Below are 12,766 nucleotides of genomic sequence, written 5' to 3'. Positions count from 1 at the left end.
TTTGCCGTGTGCCCTTTGCAATGGTGTTTGTTCCTCTCAGGTCCTTTTGGTTGGTATTTTTCGGTTCAGGCTTTCTTTTTCATAATAAGCGAGTTTCTTTATCCCCGCCCTCTACTAACCTCTTCATACCATAATGATTCACCGAAGAGAACGGAGGACTGCTGCCTTCTTCCTAGCAGGAGACAATCATTTCCATTTCATGGCTGCCACTAACTTCTCACCTTCTTACCCCCTCAAGATATGATGTTTTCATTCCAAGTGTATGTAGCATGCATATCTTTTCTTTACGTCTCATACAGAATCTGATATTGAATATCGGATATTACCAGTTTTCCCAAACCTAGCTAGTTGCCTACCATTCGCTGTACATTTGGTCTTTTGCATTCTTGTTTTATATTTCTCTCTTTGGGTCTCCCCCATTTCCCTTGTCCCTGGCAGGATGTTGTCTGGTAATAGTAAATTTGAGGCGGGATCGTGGGGCATGGGTCGGGACGAAGCGAGTCTTAAGTCATACTACAGCACAGAACCAATCTATAGGCCGAAGGTTATTAGGTGTAGCCATCACACGGAGTCACAGATTTGGAGAGTTGCAATATGAGCAGCTACTTAAGTAGCAAAGTAGTGTAGCTATGATTATACGAGTTACTAGACCAAGTGTCTCGTTCGAACGAGACCATTTCTTCCATGATGATATTTATGACTTTACCTGCGAGAGATTTATATATATATAAAGACCCAATACGGCATATGATATTTATGAAGTTGCCTATTAGTGAAGGGTACCGACAGCCTTGCAAACATAGTTTAAGCCGAGATCTGCACAGTTCTGCAGACCCTGGTAACAAGAGATATCTCTGTCCTCGCCTAACTACGGAGTGCGCGGGTCTCAAATAGAGCACTCCGTTCCGTTGTCGGGAAGGTTGAGTGCATCGAGGATGTTCATTCTTGGTTCCAGCTTCTTCTGAGGTAGCGTTCTAGACTGATACTGCACAGCAGTATACGTACTGCGAGTACAGAGTAATTACTAGGCTACTGCCCATACCCACATGCACTGTTTATGGATCTTTCCAGATGCTAGGTTACCGCCCATTCAGAATGATATACCCGGCTGTAGATTCAGTTCGCGGCTTGATTTGACGTTCGTCTCTATGCTTTTGAGAGGCTGTGTCATACCAGACTTCGCCTCAAGTTCCGTTGGAAGGGTTGCATACCCGTAGACAAATTTGATAGGAGTCTCACTCTGATCGACCGCTAGTATGAGCAGGACAAATAATCCGACCTATGATATCTTGCCTTCGAAAGGCGTTTGTAGGATGTCCCATTTGCTTTTGGTTAGACGGCCTGCGGTTCACGTTTGGGCTGATACCCAAACCCTTGAGCCTTTTTTCTTCTCCTGTTTTATCATGCATGCTTTTGGGAAGTAAGCTGAGGATTTTTCTGCATGTTGACATTTGGTCAATTGGGGGGTACCAGGCTCTGGATTTTGTTATTATGTTAAATACGCCTCGTCTTCGTGCGTCCATTTTGATTTCTCCCCGATTGTTCAAGCATTTCCTGGCATTGCATTATATCCTCTTGGTGTCTTGGGCTTCTTGGTATCCGTTATTCGAGATATTCTCAACCCGCGACCTGTATAATCGGTTACAATATGCCACAATTACCTAAGACCCTCAGGTTGTTTTCAAAATCTTAATCGAATACCCGGATACGACGAAACCTAGCTAGCAGACGATAGCTTACGCAAGCCGCACTTGTGGGCGTGGACCCGCCTCTGGTTACATCCAAACATCTTGGCCTCGTGAATTCGAAGGTGGGTAATGCAGTGTAACCTCGAATTCTAACTGGTTGGCTCGTTCGAATTCTCCAACAACACGCACGCTCCTAGGATATTATATCAAGATATTCTATCGTGATACATTTTTTTACGACCCACCCCAATGGAAAACTGGACTTGAGGTTTTCTGGTAAGTTTAGTCGGTCTTTTTTTTTATAACTTTGCAAGAAAAAAGGGTTCCTTAAACTTAAGCTTCCCCTGACATCCGGGCCTGGAGAGAGAATATACTTTGGTGCCAGCAAGGCTTCTGGAACTTTTTACACTCTAAAGTCATATATTCGCCTCCTGGCCGGTCAGGGACATACATACCCTCCTTACGTCGGTATTAGCTTAAAATTTCCCATAAACCCCGGGAACTGGAAATAACTTTCCGAGCTATTGGCCCCGATGCATCTGATGCCGATTCGCGAACCGAATGGTTGTGCAGAAAAGCATTAATCCAATGTTACGACGCTTTCTAGTGGTTTGATGGGGGTTATATTATAAGGGAAGCCGTTGGTCATGGGTCCCTTTCCCCTTGTTATCTTTTTTTTCTCTTTATTTGCTTGCCGCTGATCAAATTTGGGCATCGAATCGAATTGAATACTACGTAACCTACCTCTCCATTGAAGCTTCTGATATTTGCGGGACATTTCCAGCAGGTGGCCTGTTCTGCAGATCACATTTATCATCAATGCATTTCTAGTTTTGATATCAAGGGGTCCTTTGCGTGCTTCTTTCTGCTATACCTTCAAACATTCATTTTAATATTTGACGGGCATATCATTTGATACCGTTGTCGACCTCTCTAATACGATCGCTACTTTACAGTCATTTTAGAATTTTACTATTCATGATTACTCTTCTTTTTTAATATTTTCTTCGGATTATATCGGTCCTGCACATTATTCGACCGCCTTTAAGTATTTACAACTATCTATCTTCAATATGAATATCTTCGGCGGGTCCGAGAAGTACTCCTATACGCTACTTGCAGCGTCAACAAGAGGAGCAAGTAAGCTTATTACCCTTGAGTCTTCCCTCCTAATTATACTTTGCTTGTCTAATATGATCGATCTATAGGTCCGAAGACGCAATTTCTCCGCATAGTCCCCGTCGCATTCTTAATACTCCTTATAACATGCATGACCTTCACCTCCCTCTATAGTCCTCGGTTACACCATGCCTCGACAAAAAAAACCTGGCCATCATGGATAGACGACACCATCCCTGCCGAATTCTTCCAACGAAGCCACAAACCCTTACCGGTTCCAGGCGCCGAAGATTCCCTGTTAATGCTTAAAACTGGTGCTCAAGTCCTCTGGAACCGTCTTCCCATCCACATGACCCGACTCGGTCAAATAGATGCTCCAAATCAGGTAATCTATAGCGACCTCGAGGAAACCATCCAAGGTCACCATGTAATCGACGTTCTCGCCAACGTTTCACAAAAGCTCAAGAACCACGACCAATTCAAAACCTATCATGAACAGCAAAAGCTTCACAAGGAAGGAGTATCACTCGCTGCTGCAAACATCGAAGGTGGCTGGAACCTGGATAAATATAAATGGCTACCGATGTTCGAACATGCGTATAAGAATTACCCGGATATGAAGTGGTATATCTTTTACGAAGCCGATAGCTTTGCATTCTGGAACTCTCTCAATCGGTGGCTTTATACAAACTTCGATAGTGATGATGCGTGGTATATGGGGAGTCGGAATAAGTACGGTGCTACGCTGTTCGGCCACGGTGGGAGTGGTATTGTGGTTAGCCACGGGGCCATGAAGAAAACGTTCGGTGGACCCGAGGGGTTTAATCTGGACGATTACGATGACGAAGCTATCGCTACCTGCTGCGGAGACGCACTCTTGGGACAGGTGATGGAGCAGAAGGGTGTGAAGGTGTGGGATGAGCTGCATGCGAGGTTTCAAGGGGAACAGACGTGGGGGATTAAACATCGGACTCAGGAATGGTGTGAGCCGATCTTTACGCTGCATCATCTGTTGCCGATGGAGATTAGCATGTTGCACGAGTGGGAGATGAGGCTTAGTCCTAAGGCAAGCTTGGAGCTTGATGTTTAGTATATTTTGTTTTCGGGGTGCTAATATATTCTTTGATAGAAACCTATCCTTTATCGCGACTTGTACGAAGGGTTCGTTCACAAGGAAATCACAGACCTTAAGACGAACTGGGATAACTTGGCGGATGACCGGAAGATCGAGATTGCAAATCTATTAAAGGAAGTTGAGAACAACCCCAAGGTCGCCAAAGATGGCAAGGGAAAGCCGAGGCTTGATGACGCCTGTCGTGTGAAGTGCGAAGAGTGGAATGAATGCTTTATCTGGCAAGTTACAGACGAAGAGTGCAAGCTGGGGTATACGATTACTCTCGGACAAAAAAAAAAGGGAGTGACGAGCGGATGGATGAGAAGTAGGATTGAGCACTTGAGGACGACTAAGAAGTGCAAGGCATGAACACTTCCTTTATACCTCGATTATCTTTTTCGACCACCACACATTTGAAAGGGTAATTTCCCCTCTTCCTCTGGTTTTATAGGGTCACTTGTTTAAATTTATAGATCGGGCTACTGAATGGATTTCGGCGCATTGGGACCTGGGGTTTTGTATTATTATTATCATTTTATACACGCAGAGGTGTATTATTATTATTGTTAGCTCCTTGGGAACCATGATATTGATTGTATCTTCCCAAAAATTATATAATAGATGATTATCTTGTTGACCAATCTCCTCGATGCATAGATATCTGTCTGTGACATTTTGTGCATTGTCAATCAGCTCCAACGGACAATCTCCGGCCGACGTTCTGGGTGCCGTTACTTGTAACCGAGCTGCCTACCTCTTTTGTATACCCCTCCATTGGGCCCGTGTGGGATAGCTACGGTTAGTGGGGGTTCATCCACCTCTTCGTGCCGAAATGAAACCTAGCTTTAGCTCTAAAACGTCACCGAATGACAAAATGTCGACACGATAAAGCTAAAGAGATAAAGCTAGAATCGTAATTCATCCTGACATCGCATTGCATATCGCCGAACCGGACCCGGCTAAGCTTGATAATCGCGGATACCCGCCCAGGTTAACGTTCAATCGGCTTCTGGGCCCCCGGTTTATAATTTAACTTGACGGGATTCCATATACTTTTGCTTTCTAATACCAACCTGCATGCCACCCTTCGCAACCACCCTTCGGTTCGCGACAAGAACCTTAACCGCGGTCGCCCGTAACATTACCACAAAACAGCAACGGCTACTTCTACCGTTCCACAACCCTTGGTTTAAATACCCATCCCGCACCATGTCTTCCGCGGTCGCCAAACGTCTTTCAGGAAAGACAATCCTCATAACCGGAGCATCCAGCGGTATCGGTCGGGCTACGGCTTTGGAGTTTGTAAAGACTGCTCCGGATGTCCGGTTGATCCTTACCGCACGCCGGCAAGAGCAATTGGAAGAACTAAAGGCGGAGATTGGAGGTTTATCGAGTGCGGCGGAGATATTGGTGAAGAGGTTGGATGTTAGTGATCCGGCGGATATTAAGAAGTTTTGGGCAGAGCTGCCGAAGGAGGAGTGGAAGGATAAACTTGATGTTTTGGTCAACAATGCGTAAGTGTTTTTTCTCCCATATTTGGCTCAAGGGATGTATACAGATTTTGGTCATGAACTAAACTTATTTTTTAGCGGTTTGGTGAAGGGATTGGAGCATGTCGGCGACATTGCAGAGGAGGATGTCAATATAATGTACAATACTAATGTGACGGGTTTGATAAATGTGAGTGGCCACACCTCCCGATTAACGTTAGGGTGCAGGTACTAAAGCTTTAAATGTCGACAATAGATGACTCAAGCCGTTATCCCACTCTTCAAGGCCCGCGATGCAGGTACGGTGATCAATATCGGCTCGATTGCAGGTCGAGAGCCGTACCCCGGAGGGTCGATATACTGCTCTACCAAGGCTGCCGTAAGAGCATTTACGGAAGCCTTGAGAAAGGAGCTAGTTAGTACAGGGTATATCGCTCCTCGATATATGCATGTTTTGTGATCGGATAGCTAATAATTGTCTTCTATAGAATCCGTGTCGCGGTCATCGATCCCGGCCAGGTAGAAACAGAATTCTCGGTTGTGAGGTTTAGAGGAGACAAGGCAAAGGCGGACGCCGTTTATGCAGGCGTCGAACCTTTGACCGGAGAGGATATCGCGGAGATTGTGGTATTTGTAGCCGGAAGGAGGGAAAACGTTGTTATTGCAGATACATTGGTCTTCCCATCGCACCAAGGCGGAGCGTCTAGCATGCATAGAAAGTAATCAAGCCAAGGCTAGATTATTAGAATCGACATAAACAATCAAATCAATAGATCTGAAGTCAAAGACTAGAACAAATTGCTCCAAGATAGGTGACCATAAATCGAGATATACAAAACAGTCCAAGATACGAAATCAGAGTCGTTCCCTCTCTAACACCCGCTAAGTTTGAATAACTTGTTCAAATCATCTACGGCTCCAACAAAAATCTCAAAAACGTCGCCCCAATATGAATACCATCATTCCTTAGCGATGTCCTTGCAGCCGCATCGTTTGCCACATCCTTCGGCATTTGCCCCTGCAGTAGTCTCTCGTGTATCAATTGCGTCATCATGGCACTCTCGATCTCTGGAAGACCCTGTAGAGAGATAACTTTTCTAGGCGTATAAAGGCCTTGAACGGCGCAATGATCCGAATCGCCCAGTATTTCCAAAACAGCATTTGGAAGCTGCGGGAATGGGTTGACCGGGAGTGTGACTACATGGTCCCTATGGAGGTGCATGAGATTCTAAGAATCGAGGTGGCCGTATTAGTAACGCCATATATATACGCCAAATATTTGGTACACAAGCCTTTTTGAAAGGTAATTTGAAACATACCAAATGATCTCTTCCGAAGACCTTCTTCCCGACTTCGCTTAGATTGATTGTCGTCAAGGATGCTTCCCACCCGGGCATCCGATCGATGGCACACCCAAGTGCCCTTCCTACAATCAACTGTCCGTAATTCACACCAATCACACGGACCCGGTCCTGCTCCATGAGAACTTTACGGATGAAGTCTACGAGTTTTAGAATCCATGGGGTTGAATCCATAGCAATGGGTCCCAAGTGGTCCTCTCGAACGAAGATGTCAGCCGTTATGCCCATAGGCCGCATAGGCAACTGCGTAACCGGAGGGGAGCTTACGATGCCCGACAACTAGAAGTGCATCGACTTCCTCAATATCCGGATAATAATCCGGACTCCTTTCAACATCCCATTTTGAGAATTGTAGGTCTTCGGCGTGGAACGGTGGGTTCGTGCTCAAAGTTATGGCCGCATTGCTCAAGAAACGGACGAAGACATCGCCGTAGCTCCCGTATTTTGACTGGAAGTCTGGAGTCGGGGATTCCGTCTCAAGGATAGCTATGCGAAGGGGTGGCTGCATGGTTGCAACGTCGGCACCGAGTCTGACGTCCAAGATGGGGGTTGGATGTTACGCAGAGAGAGGTAATTATTTAATGCAATATAAGTTAAAATCGAACCCAGATGTCTAACTCCCTATCGAACCCGGCTAACTTTGCAAAGTTGGATATATTGGACCACCTACACGCGATATCACTGCGGGGTTGTATGCTGCGAGAACTTGACGAGGGGCTCGAGCTCGTCGATGTGTTGTAATGGAATCAACGAAATATATTGAAGCTTATATAATAATATATATGATTTTCGATGTAAAGGTGAGGCCAAGTTGCTCCTCAGTCGAGAATTAGAATCGTCGGTTAGAAAGGGGAGCTTTCAAAGGTGGCTAGGCTTCAGGATATATTACTTATGTACCCAGCCGGGTTCGATTCTGTCCGGGTATGCTTTATCAGACCATGCAGGTTGTCGTCATAGCCGATGCTAGAGGAGGAGGCTCAAATGTGCGCCACTCTCGCTCGAGAAGATTCTATCAGCACATATCGCCACCCTCTTTGACACTGAAATATTTAGAACGGCTTTAAAGTCCTTAATTCAGAAAACTTCTTTCGGATACTGAAGCTTCCTAAAATTATAAAATATCTCGTACTCTTGGTCTTTGGTGCATTACAAAATGCAACAGAGACAACGCGGGTGAGGAAAGAGTTACGAGTTAATGCAACCGCAGACCATGGAAGCACGTTCATCTTTAGATTATTCTGAACAGAGATGATTTTGGTATTTTCCCCATTGATACTACTAATATCTGAAGGGAATGGCTTTATTCCCCCCTCATTTCCATGAGGATGCGCCTACTCTCTACAACGGCAGGCGAATATGGAGAACACTAGGCGTCTTCAAAGACTGATTGTTCCATGAGTAAATTTCATCCCCTGTCCCAGCGCTTGGTCGCTGGATCGGTAGGATATACTACCGTATCTATATATGATAAGTAGAATCTAGTGTATCGATGGTTCTGTTGGTAGGGAGTTAACTGATTAACGAGAGCGATGCTCAAAATCCCAGCCCACGTGATCTTTAAAGTAAGGCCGCGCTCGTGAGAATGTGGATCAGGGAGAGCGATGCTTTAACAAAAAAGGCATTGGATGTCGCCCAATGGCAGCATGTGGCTTAATTTTTTATTTTTTTTTCTTTTCGTTCCTACTTACGTATGCTTGTCATATTTACTGCCTGTCTTGTATTAATATTCGTCTGCATCAGACCAACCAGACTATAATAACGACTAGTCGATTAATGGGAATGGTACTGTGAGGTAGACATATGCTAATATACTCGACAGGGCAGCAGGAGACAACAGTTTTCTTTTGAGACGCTAGATTTGCTGGCAGCCTGGCAACTGGCCATGTGGTTGGGCCAGTTATTATAAGCACATGTCACGTGATAAAACTTCCGAAATTGAGATGGCGATGTATTTTCCTTCAAGTTTCGGGCTTCAAACTCATTTTAATTTTGATAAGAAATAAAAAAAGTTTGCATTCGGAGGCCTCAAAGTACCCTAAGATATGTATAGCTATATTGTTTGTAAGTAACTGTCAGGAATATAGCGTAGAGTAGTCATTGATTTTGTCTGCGACCGAAAAATGGCTGGCGACAAGTTCGCGATAGCCGTTGGAACGCCACCATCAAACATTGACCATCGCTAAAACACCATCACCTCCAATGACCCGCCGTCACACAAAATCGAAGATGGCCTCCTCACCAGCCTCCTCCGAACTATCCAGCTTCTCCGCTTCTCCTTCCCCTCCCGCCGAATCCATCCTCCCCGTCAAAAGAACCGCCTCCATCGCTTTTAAAGGCGAGAGCACAGTCGACGACGACGCCACCGAAGAAGCACCACACTCCCCGGAATCCATCGCCGTTTCCGACGTCTCCTCCGACACCTCCGGCTCTGTTCCTGGAACTCCACGCGAAGATGACGAGCACGGCGAACAAGTGACCGTGTGTCGCTGGGAAGGATGCGAGAAGGACATGGGCAACATGGACGACCTCGTCCGACACATCCACGATGAACATATCGGAACTAGAAGAGCCAAATATGCTTGCGAATGGGATGATTGTACGAGGAAAGGAATGGCGCATGCGAGCGGCTACGCTCTTAAGGCCCATATGAGGAGCCATACGAGAGAGAAGCCATTCTACTGCACCCTACCTGGTACGCGACCTCCCCTTCCCTCCCTACTTGAGAATCTCACACGGTATTGAATCTGGCACTGATAAATATAAATATAATAGAATGCGACCGATCGTTCACCCGATCCGACGCCCTCGCAAAGCACATGAGGACGGTTCATGAAACCGAAGCCCTGCGACCATCAGATCCAATTCCCAAGTCACATCCAAACCATCCACTAAATATCTCGGCTCATTTACACGACCACATTGAACACGGCAGAGAAGATGAATACTCCTCACTATCGCCTTCTCCGGTACCACCATCCGATGAAGACGACGATGCCCCTGGTTCAACTGGAGGTCCGAATGGTATCCAAAACGGCAAAGAAAAGAAACCTAGGGAAGAAGTAAATTACTATGACCCCGAGGATGGATTCGACGTTGACGAATCAAAGCTCCCGCCATCAGAACTGTACAAGCTATTGCGTAGAAAGCTAGCATGGGCACAGGAAGAAGCGGTAGAGCTTGAGGCCGAGAAGAGGATGCTAGAAGAGAAGAGACGGCAGGCATGGGTTAAGAAGGAAATGTTACTGGAGAAAGTCATCGAAAACGAGCTAGGCGAAGATGCGAAGCATGTCACGGCGTATGAGGATGATGCAAGGTGAACAAAGGACGCATGATGTTGAACGATGGGATGACATATGTTACCGACAGTTTCTCTTTGGAGTTAAAAGTGAGCGAATATCTTGGGATAACTAATTGTTACTTCTTACTGGCGTCCTGGTGTTTTTGATAGAAAAAGGATACTAATTCACAACAGGAGACAGCCTCAAAAAAAAAAAAATTTGTAGGCTGCAGCTGTACATAAATCTCCGGGTCAAACCGGCTTGGAATCACTGATTATTTTCAATGCGGACAAGAATTAACATGAGAAGAAACACAAATTATGAGTGTGTCTATCAAAACGCTTGAATTCAGATATATATACAGTAAGAGGTCGAAGTAAAGGTAGATACAAGAAGCTGTCGCTGAATAAAAAGAGTCCAAATCCTCCAAGACGCCAAAACCCAAAAGCAATTGCAATCCTTCGCAAATCATTAGTATATACATTACCCCTTCCACAAATCCAGAGCCTAACTGCCTCCCAATTAACACCTCCCGGAATCCCCTCCCATCCGTCCCAACCCTCCAATTAGCTAAAATACATACTATACGTATTATGGTAAGAGTATGTAACCGGAATTGTCAGTGTGATGTAACCGGCCCACGGTATTGCTTCTTCCCATAGGTGAACCAATAGCCCGTAGCGATGATCATAGTGACTCCAAGAACCGCAATACTCCAGTTCGCCTCTTCAGCAGATACGAGTCCGACTTCTGGCAAGTAAACGGGGAACAGGAACAGCACACTCAAGAGAGCCGGCCAGATACCAGCCGCAATATTGATTGCCCATCCCCATTTGCCCAGATTCCATCGTCTATCCATGCCCAACCCGGGCTGGGAACCTCTGAGTTCCATAGTGTCAAGAATGCCTCTTCCTTTGACCCAAAGACAGTAAACTGGCAGGGCGTACGAAAGGTTAAGCGCAATGACCGCAACAGACAAGATAGCCTCGAAAGCCATTTCGTTTCCGAACGCAATAATCCCCAACGCAGCCTGGCAGATTGCGGAAAGCATGATGGTTCTAACCGGAACAGCCTTCTCCTTTGACAGCCTACGGAAATACTTCTTCCCAGGAAGCGCACCATCGCATGCCATCGCCCATGCCAAACGAGAGGAGCTTGCAGTAATTGATGCCGCCGCAAACATATTGATAGGAACACCGATTATGCAGACGAATAAACATCCAGCCATTGGGGACTTGAACAAGTCGATGAACATCTTGACATATGGTTGAGAAGAGGTGATAGCAGCTTCAACGTCTTGGATGCAGAAGAGCATGATGATACTAAAGATAAGACCGCTAATGCCTCCGATGGCGACAGATCCAACCATAGCCTTAGGAGCATTGACTTCAGGATCCTCGAGTTCCTCAGCCAAGTGAGCCGCATTGTCGAAGCCAGACTATTGAGGTCGTTAGACTTTACTAGAGTGCATTAATATCCGACCTTGGAAAACGTACCATGGAATAAACAATTGGCAACAACCCGAGCAAATATCCAAACCCATCGGGCCAATTGGTATTATTCACGAATTGTCCGAACACCCACTCTGCGGATTGTTTCTTCTCGCCCAAGGCCAAGAATAAGACCATAGTGACCACCATAGTGACAAGCAGCCAGATGAAACCGAGAATATTGAAAGAACTAAGGTAACGAGGATAGAAGTTGACGATGAGGGAGACACCAAGATAAGCCCAGTATAGCAGAACGGTCATCCAGCGGGTCCAGGTCGTTCCGAGAGTGAATTCGATGGCCGCGCCGGTAAGTTGAGCGGAGTTGAAGGCGCAGGATGCAGACATGGCGATTTCTCCAAGGAGATTAAGATATCCAGTATAGTATGAGATAACGGGACCGTATCTCCCACCTGCAACTAGAGTCCAGAGCTGTTGAGCGCCGGCCTTAGGCATGATTGAAGCGAATTCGCCCAGTGACATTGCCATGCACGTGTTCATGACAGTGACGAGAATTGTTCCATATATGAGACCAACCGGACCACCACAATCAATCGAAGTCTATGTGCCAAAATATTGTCGAATTAGACCCGTCCACAATATTTCTTGGGGGAAGTTTCAGGTTTTGTAGACATACACCGATAGTCACATAAAGACAAGCCCAAGTCGCCATAGAGGCGAATTCCATGGCGAGACAACTCCATAAGTTGAAGCGTTTCTTGAGTTCAACCTGTTATTTACCCCAAAGTTTATTTAGCATTATTATTCTTCACTAGACGCTGTATATACATGTTAAAAAGTCACAAAATTCATTGACTTACAACTGAGCCCGTGCCAGACGAGAAGTTGTCCGAGAAAGAAGAGGAACAAGCAATTCCTATATCCTGCGAGATATCCTTGAAGGCATCGTCTGAGGCGCTCTTTTCAGACATGCCCATGTCGGACTATCTAAATTAGAAAGGTATAAATGAAAGAGAAAGAAAAAATCGTAAAAAAAATTATAAAGAAATGAAGTTGTGATGTTCAATCAAGCTTTCTAGAACTGCGGATGTGGCGCACACGGATCAGTGGAGCGGTAGATATAGGAATAGCATGGCCTGGGCGGAATATAGGATCGATAAACAATTTCTAGAGAACGACGAGGGGGGATCCCTCTGTATTTATGAAGTTCTCATCGTTACACTGCAATTTCCAACTGATTTCTTTCGCATTAATTTCCTGGCGATACG

The 12,766-nt window shown here is 45.7% G+C and overlaps 5 protein-coding genes across 5 annotated transcripts; 3 read left to right on the top strand and 2 right to left on the bottom strand.

Annotated features, from left to right (window-relative positions):
- Positions 1-2,761: 2,761 nt before the first annotated feature.
- Positions 2,762-4,290, top strand: DFL_006119 (uncharacterized protein; the record flags this gene model as incomplete). Its single annotated transcript, XM_067635486.1, has 3 exons — positions 2,762-2,828; positions 2,897-3,873; positions 3,937-4,290. 3 exons carry the CDS (start codon positions 2,762-2,764, stop codon positions 4,288-4,290), a joined length of 1,398 nt encoding a protein of 465 aa, XP_067489911.1.
- Positions 4,291-5,130: 840 nt separating this feature from the next.
- DFL_006118 (uncharacterized protein) lies at positions 5,131-6,134 on the top strand (the record flags this gene model as incomplete). The annotated part of the gene is made up of 4 exons (XM_067635485.1): positions 5,131-5,435; positions 5,511-5,601; positions 5,668-5,837; positions 5,900-6,134. The coding sequence occupies 4 exons, from the start codon at positions 5,131-5,133 to the stop codon at positions 6,132-6,134; spliced, it is 801 nt and encodes a 266-aa protein (XP_067489910.1).
- A 187-nt stretch (positions 6,135-6,321) lies between these two features.
- On the bottom strand, positions 6,322-7,280 carry DFL_006117 (uncharacterized protein; the record flags this gene model as incomplete). Its single annotated transcript, XM_067635484.1, has 3 exons — positions 6,322-6,639; positions 6,731-6,969; positions 7,040-7,280. The coding sequence occupies 3 exons, from the start codon at positions 7,278-7,280 to the stop codon at positions 6,322-6,324; spliced, it is 798 nt and encodes a 265-aa protein (XP_067489909.1).
- A 1,718-nt stretch (positions 7,281-8,998) lies between these two features.
- DFL_006116 (uncharacterized protein) lies at positions 8,999-10,089 on the top strand (the record flags this gene model as incomplete). The annotated part of the gene is made up of 2 exons (XM_067635483.1): positions 8,999-9,464; positions 9,545-10,089. 2 exons carry the CDS (start codon positions 8,999-9,001, stop codon positions 10,087-10,089), a joined length of 1,011 nt encoding a protein of 336 aa, XP_067489908.1.
- A 580-nt stretch (positions 10,090-10,669) lies between these two features.
- On the bottom strand, positions 10,670-12,475 carry DFL_006115 (uncharacterized protein; the record flags this gene model as incomplete). Its single annotated transcript, XM_067635482.1, has 4 exons — positions 10,670-11,488; positions 11,547-12,098; positions 12,175-12,267; positions 12,359-12,475. The coding sequence occupies 4 exons, from the start codon at positions 12,473-12,475 to the stop codon at positions 10,670-10,672; spliced, it is 1,581 nt and encodes a 526-aa protein (XP_067489907.1).
- Between the last annotated feature and the right edge of the window lie 291 nt (positions 12,476-12,766).

This window comes from Arthrobotrys flagrans (assembly GCF_004000055.1).
Source record: "Arthrobotrys flagrans strain CBS H-5679 chromosome Unknown unitig_9, whole genome shotgun sequence".
NCBI classification, from domain to species: Eukaryota; Fungi; Ascomycota; class Orbiliomycetes; order Orbiliales; family Orbiliaceae; genus Arthrobotrys; species Arthrobotrys flagrans.
This window is presented reverse-complemented; position numbering and strand designations above follow the sequence as displayed.